The following is a 25,834-nucleotide window of genomic DNA, read 5'->3' on the forward strand; positions in this document are numbered from 1 at the left end:
CTTCTCAGCAGGCTGAGATTGGGGTTCAAAGCCATCCTCAAGAGGAAAATATATGAGACTTCAGTTAACCAACAAAATGCTAGACGTGGGGGCTGGGGATATAGCCTAGTGGCAAGAGTGCCTGCCTCGGATACACGAGGCCCTAGGTTCGATTCCCCAGCACCACATATACGGAAAACGGCCAGAAGCGGCGCTGTGGCTCAAGTGGCAGAGTGCTAGCCTTGAGCGGGAAGAAGCCAGGGACAGTGCTCAGGCCCTGAGTCCAAGGCCCAGGACTGGCAAAAAAAAAAAAGCTAGACGTGGAGGTACGGCTCAAATGGTAGAGTAGCACCAGCCTTGAGCAAAAACAAAAAAAGCCTGGCAAGAGTGCAAAGCCCTAGGTTCAAACCCCAGTACTGACACATAAGGAAAGAAAGAGGCAGCTGTGGACATTTGAATGTCTGTGGGGAAGGGTAAGAGTAAGTGCAAAGCAACACTTAGGTTGGTGAAGTCATGGTAGCACAAGATTTGGATCTTGTAAATGCCAAAGCGAAGCAGAAACAAGAACCTGTTTGTGAATAGTTGCTGCATGCCAGCAACTCGGCTACAGAAGCACTTAACATAAATTATTTGTTCTAGTTCTATTAACACCCCAACGACGAAGGGTTCATGTCTTGGTGGGGAGGTAAGAGCACTAAGATAGTAAAAGCGGTATCACTTTGTGAAGGAGCCGGACTAGAGGAATACTAATAATCAGGAGCACTCCTTGAGATCTTCCTCTGTAACACTGTCATAAATTTGACTTGAATCCGCACAAGTCATTGGGATTAACTACTATGATCCTGCAATAATGATGGGATGGCAGTAGCAAGAAGTTAAAGCCTTAGCCGGGGGCCAGTGGCTCATGCCTGTAATCCTAGCTATTCAGAAGGCTGAGATCTTAGGATGGCAGTTTGAAGCCAGCCCAAGCAGGAAAGTCCATGAGACTCTAACCACCAAAACAAACAAACAAAAAAACCCAACAACCCAGAAATGGAGCTGTGGCTCAAGTGGTAGAGTGTCAACCAAGAGACAGCATCCAGGCCCTGAGTTCAAGCTCAAGTACCACCACAAAAAAAAATAACAGTTAAAGCCTCACCCAAAGTAGGCAAACATTAATAATAGGTAGCATTGCTGGGCCAGGACACGGATGGTCCCACGTTCTGACTTACTCCCCTCTACCATCTCTGCAAAGCTTTCAGTAGCTGGTGCTGCCTCCCTGGTGGGCTGGAAACTTGCTCTCAACCCCCTTCCAGAGCCCCAGGCCCAGCGTTCTCGATGCTGAGTGATGAATCGCACGGACTCACTAGAGCCCAATGGCCAAGCCAGACTGTCAGTTTAACAATTTGAGGATGTACTTGACAGTTGCATCAGACTAACCCACATGTTTTCTCTCCAAAGCTACATGGAAGCCTGCACAGAAATGCAACAAAGGCATCAGATTTCTGACAGAACGGTTTAGTGGCTCAGTACCCTGTGTCTTGATGTGTCTGTTTCCATAATCATGATACATTTCTTTATCTGGCAGCAAGTGCTCATTGGCCTGAGGGAATAGGTCAGACTTCAGCAGTATTTTTTTTGGCCAGCTAGTCTTGGCCCATTCTTTAGATTTATAAATGACTCAATCAAACTCCAATCAGTTTTGTCCTGGAAATCATGCCTTCTCTTGGGGAAGCCCTTTCATAGCCTTACTCTCAGATTCACCAATCAATTATTCAAAATTACTGGGAGGGGCACGTGTGTGTGTGTGTGTGTGTGTGTGTGTGTGTGTGTGTGCATACTAATACCAGGACTTGAAATTAAGGTTCTTGCACTCTTGTCACTCGAACTAGTATAGTTTATAATTTGGGCCACAGCTCCACTTGCAGCTTTTAGATGGCTAATTGGAGATAAGAGTTCCATGGGCTTTCCTGTGATCTTCAGACCTCAGCCTTCTAAGTAGCTAGGCATGAGTCACCAGTACCCAGCTTTGGGGGTACGTCTGAGTATAATAATAATGGATTCAGTAGAAAGACATTTTATTGGAGGAGACACAGATAATTAACATGTGAACTGAATGAATAAGAAGGAGATTGTTTCAGGTAATGAAAGATGCAGAGAATGACCAGCAGGTGTAATAGGTCTAAGTATTGAAATGGAGGAGGGTGTTGGTTTTAGGTGGGGATGAGTTTTAAGATGGAACTCTTCACTGGCACCTAAAGAATCGGATCTGAAAGTGAGTATCTATGGCATGCCTGTAATCCTAGCTACTCAGGAGGCTGATACCTGAGGATCACGGTTGGAAGCTGACCTAGGCAAGAGAGTCCATGAGGCTCTTATCTGTTATTAACCACCAAAAGGCCAAAAGTGGTGGAGCTGCAGTTCCAGTGGTGGGGCACCAGCCTTGAACCAAAAAGCTAAGATACAGCACCCAGCCCCTGAGTTCAAGGCCCAGTACTAGCATTAGCATACACACACACACACACACACACACACACACACTAGTTTGGTCCTAAGAGTAAGAGCTTCATGTTTATCAAAGTGGAAATTCATTTCACTTTCATTCATGGCCTTGTTAGAGACAATATGGTGCAAACACGGTAATCCAATGATCAAACCAGAACTCAGAACACAGTCTTAACAGCACCAGCACTAGATCAGTTATTTTTAATCAAAGATATCTTGGATTTTTCAAGGCATGTGATTACCATACATAATAGGCTACTTGGTTAGACCTTGACCTTTGACACAACAACAGGCATACTGAAACTGTGTTTCTAATTTCTGAAAAGCCAAACAACAGGTAAACGTTGGGGAAGAACATCACTTCCCCCGTTGGGAGGCTATCTCTTTCCTCCATGTAGGTTACATAGTTTTTCCTTGAAATCCAACTTTTGCATATTGTACCTATCAAAGGCCCATGGGGTTTGCCTGTAGTTCAGAAAGTGCACTTGACTTTGAGAACTGAGCACTCTTGTTTTGTTTTGTTTTGCTTTTTGGTCTGTCCAGGGGCTTGAACTCTGGGCCTGGGCGCTGTCCCTGAGCTCTTCAGCTCCAGGCTAGCGCAGCGCCACTTCCAGTGTCCTGATGGTTAGCTGGAGACCAGAGTGTCACGGGGGCTTTCCCGCTCGCGCTGGCTTTGAACCTCGAACCTCGGATCTCAGCCTCCTGAGCGGCTAGGGTGACAGGCAAGGAGCCCTCTGGTGACACCATCGCGCTAGCCTCCCATTTGGAATTCCAAGCTGCTGTTCACCCTCCCGCCGCACGGGGGCGCAAGGCCACTGCCGCGCGACGAGACTCGCAGCGGCGGCCGCTCTCGCGCGGGGGTGGGGCGGGGCCTGCTCCCAGAATGCACTTTGTATCAACACGGCGGCAGCGGCGGCGGCGGCGGCTTCCCTCCGGGTCCGGCCGTCGAGCGGACGGGCGCGCGACTCGCGGACTAGCGGGCGGGAGCGGGTGTTGAGAGACGGCTGGAGCCATGGCGGAGTCGGCGCCCGCTCGGGTAAGACGCGCACTCCCGCGGCCTGTGGAGGATGGCGCAGCCGCCGCCGACCGGGGCGGGGCTTCGCGCGGGTCCTCGGCCGGGCGCTGGGCGGCCGGGCTCCCGCCGACGCGGCCGCTCGCCGGGCGCCGTCCTCGGAAGCGAAGCGTGCGCGGGGCTCGTCCCGAGTTGTGTCACCGTGCCCCTGCACGTTCTGCCTCGTGCCTCAGAGACCCCACTGCGGGTGGGAAGCCCGGAGGCCCCTCCGCGCCGCTGCCGGGCCCCCGGCGACCGGCAGAGCTCAGCCTCCGGGCAGCGCGGAGCGCGGGCGCCCGGCGTCCCTCGGGTTGGTTGGTTGGTTTGTTTTGAGGTTCTGCGGTTTGAATTCTAGGGCCTCTTTCTTCCTCCTCCCCTCCTTCCCCCCCCCTCCTCCTCTTCGTTCCTCTTCCTCCTCCCTCTTCTTCTTCCTCCTACTTCTTCCCCTGACTGGCCCGAGTCTGTGGTCTTACCTTCCTGCTCCTGCTACATAGATAGGATCACAGGTGCCTGCCCCATTGCCCAAATTGTTGGTTGGGATGGGGGGAGGGGGTGTCTTGCAAAACTCATTTACCTAGGCCGGGCTCAGGGTCACCCTCCTCCTGATCTCTATCTTCTTAGGAACTGGGATTGCAGGCTTGAGCCACCCGGTGCCCGGCCAAGAAGAGATGTAATTGACAAAGACTTGACTAAGCACTTCATTGTAGAATATTACGTTTTCTGTGCCTTTGCAGCGCTTCCACTCTTTTTATATCTTCATTCTCAGTTCCCAGGAACTCACAGATGGGATCCTAAGTCGGTGGACTTTTCTCACCATTGCCCTGTTTTAGGATGTGTCATCAATCATGGAAACTCAACAGATAATACAACTGACATGCTGAAAGCCCAAAGCAGTGGGAGAGTGGGTAGAGCAGAGGGCATTTCACCCCACAAATTGTTCAGATTTCCCTCCCTTACTAAGCGTGGAAGATCTAGGACAGAGGAAACCAAGAGATTACGTGTGTGAATAAACAAATCTTGTGTACTGCTTGTGGTGTTTTCCACTTATCTATGATTATTTTCTTTTAATTGTTATTATAAAGATGATTTACAGAGGTTACAGTTACACAAGTCAGACATTTCTTTTTGGGCAATGTCACCTTTTCCTTTGCTTTCCCAGTTTTTCCTTTTGGAAAACCCACAGGTTGTATCGTTCATTTTCAACATAGTGTCTAGTGAGTACCACTGCTGCCTTTATTCTCCCTTTGTCCCTCCATTTCTGTGCCCCTCCCTTACCCTTCCAAAAACAGATAAACAAGCCAAAAAAAAAAAAAAAAACCACGCCAAAAAACATAGCCAGGTGCCAGTGGCACATGCCTGTAATCCTAGCTACTCAGGAGGAAGAATAGAAAAGAAAAGAAAGAAAACAAAACAGCAACAAGAAAAAAAAATCCTCGTTTCCATTTCCTGAAGTTCTTCCATTTCCTGAAGTTCCTTCTAATAAATATTTTATATGATTAGAGGCACATGGGCATTGCGCTTTTGTGTCTCCCCCAAGAGGATTCTCCTGTGGTCTCACTGTGTGTGAATGTCTAGAGTCCTATATAATTTATTATGCTTTAATGTATATTAGAACCAGCTTCTACATATGAGAAAAACATGAGCTTGGCTTACCTCACTTAACATGATTTGCTCTAGGTCCATCCATTTCTCTGAAAATGATATAATATTCTTTATGATAAAACTTTTCCTAAGGAATTTTTTCCAGTCATTTCCAAAAATAGCTTTTATTTTGGGAGCAGTAATTTTAAAGAACAGTGGTTGTTTTTTTAAATTGTTGTTTGTTTGCTTGTTTATTGTTGGTCATGGGGCTTGAACTCTGGGTCTGGGTGTTGTTCCTGAGCTCTTCAGCTCAAGTGCTCTACCAGTTGAGCCACAGTGCCACTTGTGATTTTCTGGTGCTTAATTGGAGATGAGTCTCACAGACTTTCCTGCCTGGACTGGCTTTGAACCATGATCCTCAGTTCTCAGCCTCTTAGGATTACAGGCATGAGCCACCAGCGCCTAGCCTAAGAATAGAGGTTTATTGCAAGCATTTTTTAGTCCCTTTGGGGCACTTTCCCTGAGCCTCTTTGTGTTCAAGGCTAGCACTACCACTTGAGCCACAGCCTACTGCCAGTTTTTGAGTGGTTAACTGGAGCGAAGAATCTCACAGGGACTTTTGTGCCCAGGCTGTCTTTGAACTGTGATCCTTAGATCTCAGCTTCCTTAGTAGCTAGGACTACAGGCATGAGCCACTGGTTCTGGCTAAAAGCATTTTGTTGTTGAAGTGATTCAAACCCATGCATGTCATTCCTTCATCCAAATCCCCTTTGTGGCTCTTACCATATGCTAAGAGCAGACAGAAGCCATAGGGACTTCAGGGTCTTGCTGAGATAAATGGTATTTGGGGGGATGCTAATCACTGGAGACTTATCCACAAGCCCTTTCCCATGAAGACCACTGCCTGGATTTGTCCATATTGATTGGGTAGCTGCTCATTTTGGCTTCAGGCGGTTTATCTGCTTGGGAAAGGGTTCCAATGTGATTTGGGGTTTAAGGAAGCTATGGGGATGGCTGGTCTGAGGAAAAGGATGACCTGGACAGTAACTGTCATTAAAAGGATTTCTCCATAAAGCAGTGTTTTTATGCCTGGATTTCAGGTCATTGTAATCGAAGACTTCAGAAGCAGAGGACTACCATTCATCTCCACGATTGCAACCTTGCTCTTGTAGTTTACATTTCTCATAGAAGTTAATGGGGTCTAAGGTGGACGTCAGGTCTGCCAGGCCAGGGGTTTCTCCTAAGTCATAACTTTTGGAGAAGGATAAGCAATCATCCAGCAAGTAAGCACTTCAAGGTCCACTATAACCACCAGGCAGTTAGACCCTTTCTTGGAATGACCAAGTTAAAAGTAAAACTCCCCTGCCTATTTCAACTGCACATGTGTTCTTTCTCTCTTTTTTTGTTAGAATTTTTTTTTTGCCAGTCCTGGGCCTGGGACTCAGGGCCTGAGCATGATCCCTGGCTTCCTTTTGCTCAAGGCTAGCACTCTGCCACTTGAGCCACAATGCCACTTCTGGCCTTTTTGTATATATGTGGTGGTGGGGAATTGAACCAGGGCTTCATGTATGCGAGGTAAGCACTCTTACCACTAGGCCATATTCCCAGCTTTTTGTTCGAATTTTTATGTCACTTTATTAATCAAAGGACATTTATGTATTAAATGTTTAATACTTAGTCTTACATATTTAAGAATTTCATTATAAAGATGATGTACAGTTGGGTAACAGTTACATAAGTCAGGTAAAGAGAGACTTTGCTCTCTTAAAGCTCCCTTCACTACTTGTGTATGTGCAAGTTTGTGTGCAAGTTTGTTTGTGCATGTGCGTGTGCGTACATGCATGCACACCCATGCACTTGGGGACACCTGTCCTGGGGCTTGAATTCAGGGTCTGGTACTGTCCTTAAACTTTTTGGTAGTTAACTGGAGATAAGAGTCTCATAGACTTTCTTGCCTAAGCTAGCTTCAAACAGTGATCCTCAGAGCTTAGCCTCCTGAGCATAAGCCATTTGTGTCCAGCCTAGCTTGATTTTATTATTATTGTAATTATTATTAGTCATGGTGCTTGAACTCTGGGCCTGGGCACTGTCCCTGAGCTTTTCAGCTCAAGGCTAGTGCTCTACCACTTTGAGCTGCAGTGCCACTTCCTGTTTTCTGGTGGTTAATTGGAGAAAGTCTCACGAACTTTCTTGCCTGGGCTGGCTTTCAGCCTCCTGTGTAGCTAAGATTACAGGACTGAGCCACCAGTGCCTGGCTCCTAACTTGATTTTTTTTTTTTTTTGCCAGTCCTGGGCTTGCACTCAGGGCCTAAGCACTGTCCCAGGCTTCTTTGTGCTCAAGGCTAGCACTCTACCACTTGAGCCACATGTATGCGAGGCAAGCACTCTACCACTAGGCCACATTCCCAGCCCTCCTAGCTTGATTTTTATTTTTGGGTAATCATGCTCATGATCTCTCTTTTTTTTTTGGGGGGGGGCCAGTCCTGGGCCTTGGACTCAGGGCCTAAGCACTGTCCCTGGCTTCTTCCCGCTCAAGGCTAGCACTCCGCCACTTGAGCCACAGCACCACTTCTGGCCGTTTTCTGTATATGTGGTGCTGGGGAATCGAACCTAGGGCCTCGTGTATCCGAGGCAGGCACTCTTGCCACTAGGCTATATCCCCAGCCCTCATGCTCTCTCTTTGACTAAAGTAAAATGAAGTGTCCACCATGCCTCCGGAAGTTAGTGACAGAAAAGCCCTCCTCCCCTGCCCCCCTAGCCTCAGCAGTGAATAAGCTTCAGAGGCTCATTGTAGTTGGATAGCACTTGTGCTGCTGCTACTTCAGCCAAGGTTTGTTGCAGCTGGAAGACCTCAGGTAGATCTGGAAATCTTTCATGGAGCATTTGAAGCCTCACACTACCACATCCTGGCTGGACCTCTCGAGGATGTCGGAGCTGTGTTTGTTAGTGTGGCACATGGCCAAGTTACTCAGATGTCACAGGGGTGCTTCACATGGGAATCTGCTTATTCTGAGAGCCAGTTGGTTCTTTCACATTTTGTGGCAGTTTCATATGACTATCCCAGTCTACTATAGTTTTGTCTTTGGAATAGAAGGTGTCTAGTTTCATAATTCCAGATTATGCAGATTTTCTTCTGATAAACTTCCCTCAGGTAGATGTGAGAAAATTCTGCTCTCAGAAGTTCTTGCTATTGCTGAGTCTGTCTACTCAGGCATCTTAGACTAGGAGACCATGTTCTGAGGATTCTTACTTATCCAGCTGTGAACAATCTTGTGTCATACACATTTCATATCTGGTTCAGGTCCCAGCAGGCTGTAGTCATTTTCTAAGCTGATGCTGCTCTCTATTCCAGATCAGGGTACTGAGTACTAATGAGCTCTGGCAAAGGTCCAACCGGAATCTAGATGCTTTCAAGATGAGGAAAGGAAAGAGCAGCTTAGTTCTTCCTGGCATGCCTGTGGTTTTGCTGAGAACTTTTCTCCACTTTATATAAGGAGGATGTTTTAACTGAAGTTGAGCATTGAAAAAAATCTTTGGAAATACAAATGTCTTCCTTCTTGCAGTTTCATGGATTCTAGGTTTCCCAAGGCAGACTAACTCCTAGTGCTCCCCAATTCTCCCACAATTTATCCTGCCTGATGAGCAGGCAGTATGTGATCTCCAAGTTGTTTTGTTTGGTTTTGTGGGTTTTTTTTTTTTTTTTTTTTTTGCCAGTCCTGGGGCTTGGGACTCAGGGCCTGAGCACTGTCCCTGGCTTCTTTTTTGCTCAAGGCTAGCACTCTGCCACTTGAGCCACAGCGCCACTTCTGGCCATTTTCTGTATATGTGGTGCTGGGGAATTGAACCCAGGGCCTCATGTATACGAGGCAAGCACTCTTGCCACTAGGCCATATTCCCAGCCCCTCCAAGCTGGTTTTTAATGCAGGTTTTTATTTATTTATTTAGGCCAGTCCTGGGCCTTAAACTCCAGGCCTGAATACTGTTCCTGGCTTTTTTGCTCAAGGCTAGCACTCTGCCACTTGAGCCACAGCACCCCTTCTGGCCATTTTCTACATATGTGGTGCTGGGGAATCAAACCCAGGGCTTCATGTATGTGAGGCAAGCACTCTTGCCACTAAGCCATAGTCTCAGTCCCAGGTTTTTATTTTTATGGTCCAGAAAATTTTAAGTTATATGTGATTTTGGGGGGGGGGGCGGGGAAATCAGATTAAGATAATCCTTTAGTGGCCTGGGGCTTGTGGCTCATGCCTATAATCCTAACTACTCAAGAGGCTGAGATCTGAGGATGGAGGTTAGAAGCTAGCCTCAGCAGAAAAGTCCCCAGTAGATTCTTATCTCCAATTACCTACTGGAAAACTGCAAGGGACAGGCTGTGACTTAAGTACTAGAGGGATAGCCTTGAGCACAGAGAGGCTCTAGAACATGCCCTGCTCCTGAGTTCAAGCCCCACAACCAACCAAAAAAGAAAGAAAGATCTTTTACTGAAAACTTTACCATGAGGAGGTATACTGTATTTCTGGAGACTTTGGGTCCAATTAACTAGCAATTTTTAAAAAAAAGCCTGGGCTGGGAATGTGGCTTAGTGGTAGATTGCATGCCTAGCATGCACAAAGAAGCCCTAGGTTCGATTCCTGAGCACCACATATACAGAAAAACCCTGAAGTGGCGCTGTGGCTTAAGAGCTAGAATGCTAGCCTTGAGCAAAACGAAGCCAGGGACAGTGCTCAGGCCCTGAGTTCAAGCCCCAGGACTGGCAATAAAATTTTAAAAAGCCTAACTACAGGAGTAGCTTAAGTGACAGCTTACTGTGAGCAGAAAAAGCTTCTCTTTTGAGACCCTACTTTGAGCCCCAGTACTGATACCCTCCTGAAAAAAGAACAAAAAAGAAGGAAAAAAAAAAGATGGAAAGGGGCTGGGAATGTGGCTTAGTGGTAGAGTGCTTGCCTAGTATGCACAAAGCCCTGAGTTTGATTCTTCAACACTACATAAACAGAAAAAGTGGGAAGTGGCACTGTGGCTCAAGTGGTATAGCGCTAGCCTTGAGCAAAAAGAAGCCAGGGACAGTGCTCAGGCCCTGAATCCAAGCCCCAAAACTGGCCAAAAAAAAAAAAAAAGATGGAAAATGACCTTAGGGGCTGGGAATATGGCCTAGTGGCAAGAGCGCTTGCCTCCTACACATGAAGCTCTGAGATGTGGCTCTGAGTGGTAGAGTGCTAGCCTTGAGCAAAGGAGCTCAGGGACAGCACCCAGCCCAGAGTTTAAGCCCCATGACCAACCAGAAACAAAAAAAGTGTAGTATATCCCGTAGAACTTTTCAAGATAATGGAAAAATTTGGTATCTGACTATTCATTGCTATAGTTACCAGGTACATGGAACTATTGAATATTTGTAATATGGTTTGTATGAACAAGCAGTTTTTTTAAAAAAATTGAGTTTAAATTACTACATATATTTCACAGTACACATTTTAATCTTATCAATGATGAAAATTATCATTCTACTCTACATAGCTTATGAAGTCTATGAACTTTAACAATAAAACCACTTCTTCCATTTTGGGTGATAATGTCATTACTTTACTTTTGTTTTGTAACATCTGTTCCCTCTTTCATTCAAAACTGACACAAAAAAGAAAAACATATATCTGAGTTGAATACCAAGTTCATTTGAAGTATCACTTTACAGTGTTTGTTGTTTTGTGTTTGACTTCAATTGTAGTTTTCTCTTTTTTCTATTTCTTTTTTTTTTTTTTTTTGGTTCCCTGACGAGGAATCCAATTGTAGTTTTCTTTTTTGCCAGTCCTAGGGCTTAGACTCAGGGCCTGAGCACTGTCCCTGGCTTCTTTTTACTCAAGGCTAGCACTCTGTCACTTGAGCCACAGCGCCACTTCTGGCCGTTTTCTGTATTTGTGGTGCTGGGGAATTGAACCCAGGGCTTCATTTATACGAGATGAGTTTACCTCTAGGCCATATTCCCACTCCCCAATTGTAGTTTTCTTATAAAGGTGATGTACAGATGGGTTACAGTTACATGAGTCATGTAATAAATACATTTCTTTTCTATTTTTATTTTTATTTTTACTTTTTCTTTTTTTCTTTTTTTTGCCAGTTCTGGGGCTTGAACTCAAGGCCTAGGCACTGTCCCTGATCTTTTGCTCAAAGCTAGCACTCTACCACTTGAGCCACAGCTGCCACTTGTGGCTTTTTCTGCTGATGTGGTAAAGAGGAGTTGAACCTAGAGCTTCATGCATGCTCAGCAAGCACTCTACCACTAAGCCACATTCACAGCCCATGAGTTCATCTTTTTTAACAATGTTACCCCTTCCCTCACTCTCAGGTTTTCCCTCCAGTCCCCACCCACAAATTGTATAGCTCATTTTCAATATAGTGTCTAGTGAGTACCACTGCTGCATTTGTTCACCCTTTGTGCCTCCATTTCTGTGCCCCTCCTTTTCCCAAAGACAGATATATGAGCAAACAAGACAAAACAACAAGGAAAAACATCTTGTTTGTATTCATTTGGGTTTTTTTCTTCTTTCAGATTTTCCTTTTGCTGTATTTTATTGTTTTTCTGAACAATTATTGTCAAAGTGATGTACAGAGGGGTTACAGTTTCATACATGTATTCATTTTTATAAATATTATTTTTATGATCAGACACACATAGGTTATTGTGACTTTATGTTCCTCCCCTAAGAGTATCCTTTTGTCTCACTGTGTGTAACTGCCTAGAGTCCTGCATAATTATCATGTACCAGTTAGATCTACTAACCCTAACTCCTTGTACAATTATTATTGTTGTTATTATCTTGGCTGTAGTGCTTGAACTCAGGGCCTGGGCACTGGATCTGACCTCTTTTGCTCAAGACTAGCACTCTACCACTTTGAATCACAGCTCTACTTCAGGTTTTTGACTAGTCACTTTTGAGTCACAGCGCTACTTCAGGTTTTTGAGTAGTTAATTGGAAGTAAGAGTCTCATAGGGACTTACTTTCATGCCCAGGCTGTGTGTGTGTGTGTGTGTGTGTGTGTGTGTGTGTGTGTGTGTGTCCATCATGGCTCCTGAACTCTGGGCCTGGGTGTTGTCCCTGAGCTCTTCAGCTCAAGACTAGCATTCTACCTACCACTTGAGCCACAGAGCCACTTCTGGTTTTCTGGTGGTTAATTAGAGATAAGAGTCTCATGGAGTTTCTTTTTTTTAAATTTATTTGTTTATTAATTGAACACAAATTTTTTTTAAATTTAATTTGTTAATTGAACACAAAATTTTTTGACAAGGTTTTGTGCAAAAAAGGGTACAGTTACATAGTAGGGCAGTGTGTACATTTCTTGTGATATCTTATGTCCTGTTTTTCTATCTCTTCTCTAGGTCAGGTAGATATATACAATATACAATGTATCAAGAACATATACAGTAGCCACGTGGCCATGCCCAAGAAAGTTCGCCTAGGGCTTTAAATGTAATGTCGATATTAGACCATATGTCGACAGTAGTCTTATATGAACATATATACCTAGCTTTTGAGCTATTGTATTCCCCTGAGAGGTCAATTTTTGACCTTTATATGTTGAGTAATTGTTTGGTTTTAGTTACATACTGTTGGGTCGCTGCCCCAATCCTGTGGGGAATACTATTTGACAAGCAGTTTTTGGTTTCACAGACTTGGTCTCTACTGTCTCTCCGTCTCCCTTTGTTAACAGTCATATATCAGGGAGATCATGCCCCTTTGTTTTCTGTGTTCTAGGCTTGTCTCGCTCAACATTATTTGTTCGAGTTCTGAACATTTCCCTGCGAATAACAATATTTCACCATTCCTAATCGCTATGTAGTATTCCATTGCGTATAAGTACTATATTTTTTGGATCCATTCGTCTGTGGAGGGGCATCTGGGTTGTTTCCATATTTTGGCTATTGTGAATTGTGCCACGATAAACATGGAAGTACAAATGTCTTTTTGATACCTTGGGTTTTGCTGTTTAGGATAGATGCCTAGGAGTGGTATGGCTGGGTCATAGGGTAGGTCTATATTGAGCTTTTTGAGAAACCTCCATACTGTTCTCCAAAGTGGTTGTACTAATTTGCACTCCCACCAACAATGGAGAAGGGTTCCTCTTTCCCCGCACCCCCTCCAGCATTTGTTGTTGCCTGAGTTCAGAGTATAGGCCATTCTAACTGGGGTGAGGTGGTATCTCAGGGTTGTTTTTATTTGCATTTCCTTTACTACCAGGGATGTTGAGCATTTCCTCATGTGTTTCTTTGCCATTTTTATGTCTTCTCTTGTGAAGTCTCTCTTTAGCTCCTTTGCCCATTTCCTAATAGGTTTATTAGGCTTGGAGGGGCTTAGTTTTTTGAGTTCTCTGTAGATGACAGATATCAGGCCTTTGTCTGTTGCTGTGCTGGTAAATATCCTTTCCCATATCGTTGGCTGTCTTTCTATTTTGGTGGCTATGTCCTTAGCTGTGCAGAAACCTTTTAATTTGTAGTAGTCCCATTTGTCGAGTCTTTCCCCTATTTGTTGTGCCCCTGGGACTCTATTCAGGAAGTTCCTTCCTGTGCCAATAAGTTCTAGTGTCTTTCCTACTCTGTCCTTCAGTAGTTTCAAGGATTCAGGTCTGATATTGAGGTCCTTGATCCATTTTGAGTTGATCTTGGTGCATGGTGATAGGCTTGGGTCTACTTTGAGTTTTCTGCATATGGCTGCCCAGTTCTCCCAGCACCAGTAGTTGAAGAGGCTCTGTTTATTCCATTGTATGTCTTTAGCTCCTTTGTCCAATATCAGTTGGCTGTAAGAGTGCGGTTTTATTTCTGGGTCTTCAATTCTAATCCACTGGTCTTCCGATCTGTTTTTATACCAATACCATGCTGTTTTTGTTATGATGGCCTTGTAATAGAGCTTGAAGTCTGGTATTGTGATACCTCCTGCACTGCTTTTTTTGCCTAGATTTGCTTTGGCTATTCTCGGTTATTTGCTGTTCCATATGAATTTATGGATTGGTTTCTCTATTTCAGTGAAGAATGTGGCTGGGATTTTGATAGGTATTGCATTGAATTTGTATAACAATTTGGGCAATATGGCCATTTTCACTATATTGATTCTGCCTACCCATGAGCATGGGAGGTCTTTCCATCTCCTTGTGTCTTCTTTGATTTCCCTTATTAGATTTTTATAGTTTTCATTAAGTAGGTCCGTCACGTCCTTGGTTAAGTTGATCCCTAGGTACTTTATTCTTTTTTTGGCTACTGTAAATGGAATTGTTTCCATAATTTCCTTTTCTGTTTGTCTATTGCTGGTGTACAGAAAAGCTGCTGACTTTTGTGGATTGATTTTGTATCCTGCTACTTTGCCAAATTGGTTTATTAGGTAGTAGGAGTTTGGGTACTGAGTTTTTTGGGTCCTTCAGATATAAGATCATGTCGTCTGCGAATAGGGATAACTTGATTTCTTCCTTGCCGATGTGGATCCCTTTGATGTCCTCCTCTTGCCTTATTGCTATGGCTACGGATTCCAGCACTATGTTGAAAAGAAGTGGGGAGAGTGGGCATCCTTGTCTTGTTCCTGAGTTTAGGGGAATGATTTAAGTTTCTCTCCATTTAATATGATATTAGCAGTTGGTCTGTTGTATATGGCTTTTATTGTTTTGAGGAATGTTCCATCTATTCCTGTTCTCTCCAAAGCTTTTAATAGGTACGGAAGTTGTAGTTTGTCAAAGGCTTTTTGGGCATCGACTGAGATAACAATGTAATTCTTAGTTTTAGATCTGTTTATGTGGTGAATTACAGATGTTGAACCATCCTTGTGACTGGGATGAAGCCTACTTGGTCATGATGTATGATTTTCTTGATCAGTTTCTGGATCCTATTAGTTAATATTTTATTGAGGAGCTTTGCATCTGTGTTCATTAGTGATATTGGTCTGTAGTTCTCTTTTTTTTGTTGTTGGGTCTTTGCCTGGTTTGGGAATGAGTATGATATTAGCTTCGTAGAATGAGTTTGGGATTTCTCCCTCTGTTTCTATTTCGCGGAAGAGTTTGAAGAGTATTGGTATTAGCTCATCACTAAAGGTTTTGTAGAATTCGTTGGTGAATCCATCTGGGCCTGGGCTTTTCTTTGTTGTGAGGTTCTTGATTACCTCCTGTATCTCACTGTAAGTTATTGGTTTATTTAGTTGATTTATTTCTTCTTGGTTCAGTTTGGGCAGTTTGTACTTCTCTAAGAATTGATCCATTTCTGTAAAATTACTGTTTTTTGCTGAGTAGAGGTTTTGGAAATAGCTCCTTATCATTGTTTGAATATCGTGTGTACTTGTTGTAATTTTTCCGGTGGAGTCCCTCATTTTATGTATATGAGTCTCTTCTTTTTTTTGTAAGTCTTGCAAGGGGTCTGTCAATTTTGTTTATTTTCTCAAAGAACCAGCTTTTAGTCTTATTTATTTGTTGAATGGTCTTTCTATTTTCAATCAGATTTATCTCTTCTTTAATCTTTGTGATCTCTCCCCTCCTAGTCGTTTTAGATTCTGTCATTTCTTGTTTCTCCTGTTGTTTTAGTTTCATCGTGAGGTTATTCACCTGCTCTGCTTCCATTCTTTTAATGTGAGTGCTGAGGGCAATGATCTTGCCCCTCAGTACTGCCTTAGCTGTGTCCCATAGGTTTCTTTGTGATGTGTTTTCATTGTCATTGTGGCTTATGAATTCGTTGATTTCATCTTCAATTTGGTCTGTGGCCCAAGTGTTGGATAGCAGTGTGGGGTTTAGCCTTCAAGAGTGTGTATAGCCTCTGTGGTATCCTTTGTTGTTGAGGGTTACCTTTAATCCACTGTGATCAGATACAATACATGGGATGACGTCAATACTTTTGTATTTGCTGAGGTTCTTTGTGTGGGCTATGACGTGGTCTATTTTGGAATATGATCCATGGGCTGCTGAAAAAAGGTGTATTGGGTCTCTGTAGGGTGGAAGGTTCTGTATAGGTCTGTCAGATCCATTTGGGAAATGGTGTTACTTATGTCCACAGCTCCCTTGCTAATCCTCTGGGTGTTGGATCTGTCTCTTGGAGAGAGTGGGGTATTAAGGTTACCCACTATGATTGTGTTTGCGTCTATCTTGTTCTGTAATTCTGTGAGAATTTGCTTGACATATGTAGGGCCTCTTTTGTTCGGTGAGTATACATTTATCACCGTGATGTCTTGATTCTGGATTTTTCCTTGTATTAATATGTAGTGTCCTTCTTTGTCTTTTTGAGTTGCTTTTAATGAAAAGTCCAGCCTGTCTGAGATCAGGATGGCTACACCTGCCGTTTTGGTAAGTGCATTTGCTTGGTAGATCTTGCTCCATCCTTTCATTTGGAGCCTGTTTTTGTCCCTTGCTGTAAGGTGGATCTCTTGTAGACAGCAGATGTCAACTTTTTGTTTGCGAATCCATTCTGCCAGTCTGCTCCTCTTTCTCGGAGAGTTTAAACCATTTATATTTAAAGAGATCAAGGATAAGGGTGTTTTTTCTCCTTCCATTTTCTTGTTGGGCTGTTTTTTCCTCTTTTTTTTTTTTTTTCTTTTCTTTAGTGAGCTGTTCTTTCTGTTGGACTTTGGCTATTGTAGTTTCCTTCTGATTCTGTCTGTGTGTCTTGTACGATCTCTGTTGGGTGGGGCTCCCCTCTTAGAATTCGCTGTAGGGGTGGTTTTTTATTCACATACTCCTTTAGCTCCTCTTTGGTGTGGAAAGATCTGGTTTTCTCTTCGAATGTGAACTCCAATTTCGCTGGGTATTTGATCCGAGGTTGCATATTGTTAGCCTGAAGTACTTGGATGGTGTTCTTCCACTCACTTCGTGCTTGGTAAGTTTGTGTGGATAAGTCAGCTGTTATTCGAATCCTCTTCCCATTGTAGAAAATTTCTTTCTTCGCTTTGGCTGAATTCAGAATTTGCTCTTTAATCTTGATGTCTGAAGTCTTGAATATTATGTGCCTTGGGGTGGCTTTTCTGGGGTCTGGCCTGCCAGGTGTCCTATAGGCTTCGGTTACCTGGATGGGGTCCCCTGTGAGATTGGGGAAGTTTTCTGCAATAACTTTATTGAGAACATGTTTAAGCCCTCTGCTCTGGTATTTGGCTCCTTCTTCTATTCCATTTATGCGCAGATTATATCTCTTTTCTTTGTCCATTAGTTCCTGGATTAGTCTGCCCTGAAGCTTCACCTTTTCTTGGAGTGTGGTAATTTTCTGGTTGCTGTCGGCTGCTTCATTGTCCAGGCGAGAGATTCTGGATTCCATATGGTCCACTCTTTGTGTTATGGTTTCAATTGCGGAGTTTATGGATGTCAGAGAGCTATTTATGGTTGTCAGATCAGCTCTGATCGTGGAAATTTCTTCCTTTAAAGAGTTGTATTTTAAATCTATTCTTTCATGCATTTCAATTCTCAGGATGTTAAGATTTTCTTTAAAGGAGGCTTGCATTGTATCCGTTGTTGCTTCCATTTCTTTCTTGGCTTCCTGGGTGTCCTTCAAGATTTCCGCTCTAAACTCCTGGAATTGTTTTCTGATTTCATTTCTGATGCTTTCCATCATTCCTGTTAACATGGCCTCATTTGTTTTTTTAATCTCCATCTCCCCTTCAGTCGTGCTGCTTTTTGGAGCTGGCAAGTTGGCTTGCTGTTTGATGAACTGTGTTATGTTTCTTTGTGATTTGTGCATCTGGAAATCTGTGGCTGGCTTCTCAGGTTTGGTTTGTAGCTCTGCCCTCCCTCCTGTGTAGTGGTGTCTACCGGAGCAGGTGCTGCCACTGTGGCCCCGCCCACCAGTGCGGGGTACGCCTACCAGAGCGGGCGCTGTCGCCAGGGTCCCGCACAACTGTGCGCTGTGCGCCCGCTACAACAGGCGCTGGCGCTGTGGCCCTGTCAACTTTAGCGGGGTACGCCTCCCAGAGCGAGCCCCAGGTTGTTGGGTTGTGTTTGCACCCTCCCGCGAGTCCGTTGGTGGGGGCGGTATGTGTGGGGCCCAGTGGGATCGACTGTCCGGGAGTGGGCTAGCACCCTCAGACCTCACCTCCGCTGCGAGAGGGGGACATGATCAGGCCCAGGTGTCCCTGCTCTGCTGGTATTGCCCACCAGCACCTGTGATTTTTAGTTGTAAGAGTCCACGAGGTCCAGGCGCCTCAGGTGGGGCTTGCACTGCCGGCTGTCCCCCGGCCCCTGTTCGGCCAGATCTGGATCCTGTGTGGCCTTGGGGCTGCTCCGCCCTTCCCCTGCTAAACTGACTTCCCAGCGCCTGATGGAAGCTTCCCGCCTGATTTGGGGGTTCTTTGTTCCCTCGGGGTGGGGAGGGAGATCTAGCTTCTTTGTAGGGCTTGGGTCTCTTGATAGCTGGTCTCCTGTTGGGTGAGGGGGTAATGGGTCCGGGACTCACTGGTCCTGGATTGTGTGTGTGTCCCGTGCAGCCGTTGGTCCTTCAGGGGGTGGCGAAGTGTTGTGGTGGCTTCCCCAGTTCCCTCCTTCTGCCGCACTGGGTTCCCCAGCTGCCGTCTGTCCGAACCCGGTGTGGACCCGAACTTCTCGTCGCTGCCGTTGTATGTCTTGGTCCGCACCCTCCCTAGTGACCGTGGGGTCTCCCGCTGTCTGAATTCTGCACTCCCGGCAGCCTTTCTGCCGTTCGCCGTGTTCCCCTTTCCCAGCCTGGCCCTGTTTGGGCCAGGGTCGGCTGGTGGGGGGAGGGTGCCCCAGAGATTCTCCGGCTCTGTGTAGGTTTTCGGCTCTTATTTTTGCTCCTTTTTGTTTTCCTGAGTTTCTCCACTGCTTCTGGCTGCTGGTTTTGCTGGGTTCTTGATAGGGTGTTGGGTGTTGGAGTTCCCAGCTCGCTATTCAGTTGGAGCGAGTCGGGGTGCCTCCCTACTGTGTCGGCGCCATCTTTCTCTCTCCTCATGGAGTTTCTTGCCTGAGCTGGCTTTGAACTGTGATCCTCAAATCTCAGCCTCCTGAGTAGCTAGGATTAAATACGTGAGGCACTGCTCCCAGCAATTGTGAGAACGGGGCTATCAACTTTCTTTTTGTTTGTCGGTCCATGGGGCTTGAACTCCTCTGGGCCTGGGCACTGTTCCTGAGCTCTTCAGCTCAAGGCTAGTGCTCTACCACTTGAGCCACCATGCCACTTCCCCCAGGCTAGCCTTGAACTGTGATCCTCAGAGCTCAGCCTCCTGAGTAGCTAGGATTACAGACATGAGCCACCAGTGCCCAGCTCCTTGTGCAGTTAATGTATGCCAAAATAATGTAAACTAAGGGCAAAGGTCTTTCCTAGGACATGCAGTGACCTGGGTTCAATCCCCAGAACCGGCTGGGGGCGGGGGGAAGCTTTTATGTCATTTGCAGGGTAATGGGTGTACCTAGATCATGTTAGGTGAGTTGTGCCCAACTAAAAGACAAACCACGCATGTTTTCTCTCATGTGGAAGGTAGACCTAAAATGGGGACACAAGCCACTGGCACCCAGTATTTAATGAATTTTGACATATGAGTCACTGTCATTACCAAATCAATGCTTTCATCATCCAGAAAGTTCCGTGGCACTCCTTTTTAATTAGTTCTTCTCTTTCTCTCCCTCCTATTGGACAACCATCTCTCTGTGTAGATTGTCCTTTTTCTGAATGTCATCCTAATGGAATACTGTAGTATGTGGCCTTTTGTGTCTGGCTTCTTTAACCCAGCATATTGTTTACACATGGCTGTAGCTTGATCCATTTTATTGCTGAGTAGTGCCTTGTAAAGCAGTAGTGTCCAAGAACTGCTGTAGCTCAGTATTATACCACTGGCTTGAACAACAAAAATTTGTCATCTCTGTTTTAGAGGCTAGAAGCCTAAAGCTATTATCTACAGAGTTGGTCCTCGTGAGGTTTATACTTTTGCTGACTTTTGGAGACTATATAAGGATACCACAGGTTCCTGGATAGAGCCCACAATAATGATCTCATAACTTGATTACCTTTGGAATGGACGCTGTTTCTGTACTCTCAGCTACAGGAATTAAGGCCACAGCAAAACTTCTTCAGCAAGACACAATTCACTGTATAACCTATGTGGATAATAAACCAGAATTTGTTTGATGGACATTTGAATTGTTCTCATCATTCTAAATAATAAGAAAAAATAAGACGAAACTTGGTTTAATCATTTTTTCCAGCCTGTTATCATGCGGAAGAGGAGGGAGTTACTCTTCTGCTCAGATTGGTACCTTCCAACCTATCTGTAAAAAGTGCTAGAAGCCACAAAGTGGAAAGCGGTAGAGTGCTAGTGCTAGTGCTAGCCTTGAGCAAAAAGAAGCCAGGGACAGTACTCAGGCCTTGAGTCCAAGCCCAGGATGACCAAAAAAGAAAGTACTTCAGGGCTGGGAATGTGGCTTAGTGGTAGAGTACTTGCCTAGAAGGCATGAAGCCCTGGGTTCCATTCTCAGTACCACATGAACAGAAAGAGCCAGAAGTAGCACTGTGGCTCAAGAGGTAGAGTGCTAGCCTTGAGTAAAAGAAGTTCAAGGCCAGTGCCCAGGCCCTGAGTTCAAGCCCCAGGACTGGAAAAATAATAATAATAAAGACTTTGCTTTGCTTTACTTGGTTTTGGAAGGGTCTTGGTCTGACTGATTATGTTCTTACTCCTTCAGCACAGGAGAAAAAGGCGCTCCACACCTTTGGCCTCCTCCATGCCTCCTTCTCAAACGGGAGACAAAAGCCCTTATTTTCAGACCGCAGAGATCTCTCTCTGGACTGTGGTGGCTGCTCTTCAGGCTGTGGAGAAGAAAATGGAGTCCCAGGCTGCTCGGCTACAGAACCTGGAGGGACGCACGGGGACAGCTGAGAAGAAGCTGGCCGACTGCGAGAAGAACACTGTGGAGCTGGGCAACCAGCTGGAGGGCAAGTGGGCTGTGCTGGGGACCCTGCTGCAGGAGTACGGGCTGCTGCAGCAGCGCCTGGAGAACATGGAGAACCTGCTGCGAAACAGAAACTTCTGGGTCCTGCGCCTGCCCCCAGGCAGCAAGGGCGAGGCCCCCAAGGTAACCCCATTGAGGATGAAACGTTATTAGCCAAGATTGCAAATGGCTGTGCTTGAGATGCTCATGTGTGTCTTTTGTGACTGTAGGTGTCCAAGTCTCTTGAGAACGATGGTGTCTGCTTCTCTGAGCAGGAGTGGGAGAACCTGGAGGACTGGCAGAAGGAGCTCTACAGAAATGTGATGCAGAGCAACTACGAGACGCTGGTCTCTCTCAGTGAGTTCAGTTCTTACCCTAAGATTCTTGGCCAGTAGCTAGTGACTGCAACTACATCTGTGACTCTGGCTGGCCCTGGATCGTCTGTGGGCCTATGCTAGGTAGGAGGAGAAAGGGAGTGTCCAGGCCTGCCCCCTTGCAGAGGGCTCACACTGTGTTGTGTCACTTCTTAAGACTATTTGCTAATAGACAAGATTACACTACATCAAAATGCCTGGCTAGAGTTCCTCACATTGTTTTTGCTGTTTAAGATAATTTGATAAGGAAGTCTCTGTGAGTCAGGTGCCAGTGGCTCACATGTGTAATCCTGGCTACTCAGGAGGCTGAGATCTGAGGATCCCAGTTTGAAGCAGGCAAGTCTGAGAGACCAAAAGTGGAATTGTGACTCAAGTGGTAGAGCACTATTCCTTGAGCACAAAAGCCTTAGGGACCTCGCCCAAGCCCTAAGTTCAAGTGTAGGACTGGCAACAACAACAATAACAAAGAAATGCCAGGCACTGGTGGCTTATGCCTGTAATCCAAGCTACTAAGAAGGCTGAGATCTGAGGATCACGGTTGAAAGGCAGCCTGGGCAGGAAAGGCCATGAGACTCTTATGTCCAATTAACCACCAGAAACCTGGAAGTGACACTGTGGCTCAAAGTGGTAGAGCGCTAAACTTGAGTAAAAGAGCTTAGGGACAGCACCCAGGCCCCAAGTTCAAGCCCCACAACTAACGAACAACAAAAAGAATCCCGTGTTAAAGTGTAGGCCCATCAAGAAGTATCAAGGAGGCCAGTATGGCTGGACCAGAGCAAGGAGAAGAAAATAACAATGGACTAGAGGTGACCAGATGACCTTAGCTGGGTCTCTTTTCTTGCCTGTCACAGCCTACTTTACCTTACCTGGCTTGGTCTCAGCAGGGATGAAATTAGATACCCAAAGAACCCTGGCAAGACTTGAACTACATCATGTGGAGAGGCAAACAGCAGGGCCCGAGCCTGGGGCAGTGGCAATAGCAGTGAGCTGGAATAATGTCTAGGATTCGTTTTAGCACTGCTTCCCTGCCAGGGTCTCTTTCATCAGCACCTGACCAGTGTGTGGGCAGTGCTAACTCTGCTGGGTTCACACTGTGCTCTTCCCAACCCAGAGGTCCTTGGTCAGCCAGAAGAAGAAGAAGCAGAGTTGGGTACAGAGATGCTGGGTGACTTGGAGGAAGAAGGCTCCCATGGTGCCCACCTGGGTGAGTTACTTCAGAATATTCTATCCTGGCTGGGAATATGGCCTAGTTAGTGGTAGAGTGCTTACCTAGCATTCACGAAGCCCTGGGTTCGATTCCTCAGCACCACATACACAGAAAAGGCCGGAAGTGATGCAGTGGCTCAAGTGGTAGAGTGCTAGCCCTGAGCAAAAAGAAGCCAGAGACAGTGCGCAGGCCCTGAGTTCAAGCCCCAGGACTGGGGAAAAACAAACAAAAAAAACCCAGAATATTCTATCTTGCTCCCTCATCCGTATGCTGCAGGTTCCTGTAGCTTACAAGGAGCTTTCCCACTGCTGAACTGCCAAACCTCCAGAGGGTCCTGAAGACTGTACAGCCCCTTTTTCATGGGCAGGTCAGAGCATCTTGAGAGGAGATGCTGGAAAGGTATTTGTAAACAGATGGACACACAAATTTTTAAGCTGAGAATTTAGTGTACTTTTATCTAAATTGATAAACACTCCTAAAATTTGGTATGGTTGTTCAGCATATTGTCATTTTTCATGGAGATGAATTAGTTTGTAGACAGCTTTGGAGAACTCCCACAACATTCTTCTCTAAGAGCAGTATATTCCCATTTCCAGTAAATGGTAGAACCTTGTCAGTTTCACCCTCTTCCTGATTATCCCAGTTTACATTTTTCCCAACCAAGCTTTGCTTTGAGCCCTTCTGAAGTCCTCAGGTATTAGTTTAGCCCTGGAGATGCCAAAGGTGTCGGAATGTGATCTTTTGCTGCTGGTCTTTCTTGCAGTGGATGGGGCCATGGGCAAGCAGGAGGCGCTGTACAAGCAGGAGGGCCTGGCAAGTCTTCCTAGCAGATTCGCTGGTGCTGCTGAAGAGCAGGCTTTCCTGAGTTCAGAGCAGGCTGAGCTCTGGGATGATCAGGATGGTTCTGTCCTCTTAGAATCAGGCCCCGGGGACTCTAACCTGGAAGAGCCCACTGAGGACAGCAGAGACCCTGTCAGTGGCAGAACTCTGGACTGCCCCCAGAAGCAGAAATCCCACAGGCAGGGACTCTTGGGTCAGGAATGTGAACAGGTCCCGAAGCTGAAAAGAGACACTTCTGGCCCCTATGAGTGTTCTGAGTGTGAGATCAGCTTCCGCTATAAGCACCAGCTGGTCACACATCTTCAGAGCCACTCAGGATGGGAGCCTCACCCTACCACAGAGCCAGAGGAGAGCCAGAGGCCCCGGCCCCGGCCACGGCTGAAACCACAGGCTAGGAAGACAAAGCTGCATCAGTGTGATGTGTGCCAGAGGAGCTTCAGCTGTAAGCTGAGCCTCATGACCCACCAGCGCTGCCACTTGCAGGAAGGGCCCAGCGCCGGCCCGCATGTCCAGGAAAGATTCTCACCTAACAGCCTTGTTGCGCTGCCGGGCCATATCCCCTGGAGGAAAAGCCGGAGCTCCCTCATCTGTGGGTACTGTGGGAAGAGCTTCAGCCACCCATCTGACCTGGTCCGGCACCAACGCATCCACACGGGCGAGCGGCCCTACAGCTGCTCTGAGTGCGAGAAGAGCTTTGTGCAGAAGCAACACCTCCTGCAGCATCAGAAAATCCACCAGCGGGAACGGGGAGGGCCAGCCCCAGAGCCAGGAAGACCTAATGGCTTACTTTAGGGGTGCAGCCCCTCGCCGTCGGGGGCGGAGAGGGGTGGCATTGATCTCCCCGAAGAGACACTGTGTGGTGTCAGGGACTGACTGCATCCTGAGGGGAACGGCCTCTGAGTTGCCTTCCCTTGACCAAGTTTGGGGCCAAGCCCCAAGGCCGTCCTGAGACACGGGAGTGGAGCGGGACTGGGGTCTCAGCTCAGTCTCCCTACAGCTGGGTTTGCTATCTCTGGCCCCTTCAGGTGTCTAGTTTCCTCATCCTTCTCATACTCAGGGGCTAGGGTTGGCATTCTGGCCCCTCAGGGACTGGTGACCAGTTCTAGGGCTTCTCCCAGAAATTTCCATCTTCCCGCAGCTGAGGAAGGGCGCAGCAGTGAGCTGGTGTGTGGAAAAGTTGTGGGTGATGTGACCCTCCACTTCCTTTTTTGTAGTTTCTTTGTTGTTAATAGGTAGAAATAATTTAAATTAACTGCTTTATCCTGCTTTGAAGACCCTTTTTTTGTAGTTAGATTCTTAATGATTTTAAAACTATATAGCCCAACACTTTTAAAAAATTTTTATTTCAAGAGTTGAAGTTTTTCCTAATATAGGAATTGGGCCTACCCTCTAGGAGGGAATCGTTCATGGGGCTCTTTTAGCCCACCCACACTTTGGCTAGAGAACTGGGCTTCCCCGGGATGGTGGTCACTGCTCAGAAGGACCAAGAGCAAGAGGGCATGGGAGACCCTGAACTCCCTGGTAGAATGCAAACTACACGGGAGCCAGGGGCCAGTGGTGGGGATTGCAGGCTTTCCCCAGGACTTTTCCCCCACCCTGCCCTGGCTCTGTGCACCTGCTGGGTTAGACACTGCTATTTGAGTTTGTTCCTTTTGTGAGTTGTCACTTGAGGTTGTTCAGAGTACACGTTCCCAATTCTGTCCCAGAGGTGATGGACAAAAGTGCAGTGCTGCCTCACACGTGTGGAGTATTTGCCCAATGGGCATGGCTCCTGGGTCTTACGTAAATGTCTTCTTGGATGATTTACAGTTGCCTAGAATAAAACCTGCTTTCAGCAAAAGAAAAAAAAAGACTGATGTCAGATGTTTTCTCCATTTGTCAAGAACACTAACACTCCTGGGGCCAAAGGGTTGGGGTGTAGGACAGACAAGAAGAGGATATGAACAAACATACCTGGAGGACCATTGCACAGCAGTGGAGAGCTGACCACTTGGGTGTTGGTTATTGGGAGGGAGACAGAGTACCATGTAAAGAAAGGCAAATACCACAACTAGGCCGCTGTGCCGGAAGCTGGCTTAGACTTCCATGTGTACTGCACCAAAGGTACCTGAGCTGTGTCCTGTCCTGATTTTTCCACCTCCTGTTTGTGGAGTGGTTTAATGTAGCCAGTTTCCTGACTTCCATTGTGTGTATGTGTGAGGTGGGAGCAAAATAACAAAATTTAGTCTTGGCTCTCCAGCAAAGTGAAGTCTCCTCATGAAGCAAGCAAGGAAGTTTCTCTGGAGGTAGGGACAGCTGTGTAATAGTCAAACCACTGGTAACATATACTGAGCACTTCAGTGCTAGGTATTGTTTTAATTTCTTTACCTGGGCAGGAAAGCCCACGAGTTTCTTATTTCCAGTTAACTACCACCAAAGAGTCAGAAGTAGAACAGGGGTGCAAGT

At 46.1% G+C, this 25,834-nt stretch overlaps 1 protein-coding gene across 1 annotated transcript; it reads left to right on the plus strand.

The window, feature by feature from the left end:
• Positions 1–3,386: 3,386 nt before the first annotated feature.
• Positions 3,387–25,431, plus strand: Znf212 (zinc finger protein 212). Its single transcript, XM_048340445.1, has 5 exons — positions 3,387–3,499; positions 20,723–21,112; positions 21,199–21,325; positions 22,454–22,546; positions 23,313–25,431. Exons 1-5 carry the CDS (start codon positions 3,476–3,478, stop codon positions 24,179–24,181), a joined length of 1,503 nt encoding a protein of 500 aa, XP_048196402.1. The 5' UTR covers positions 3,387–3,475; the 3' UTR covers positions 24,182–25,431.
• The last annotated feature ends 403 nt before the right edge of the window (positions 25,432–25,834 follow it).

Source organism: Perognathus longimembris, chromosome 2 (genome assembly GCF_023159225.1).
Source record: "Perognathus longimembris pacificus isolate PPM17 chromosome 2, ASM2315922v1, whole genome shotgun sequence".
NCBI classification, from domain to species: Eukaryota; Metazoa; Chordata; class Mammalia; order Rodentia; family Heteromyidae; genus Perognathus; species Perognathus longimembris.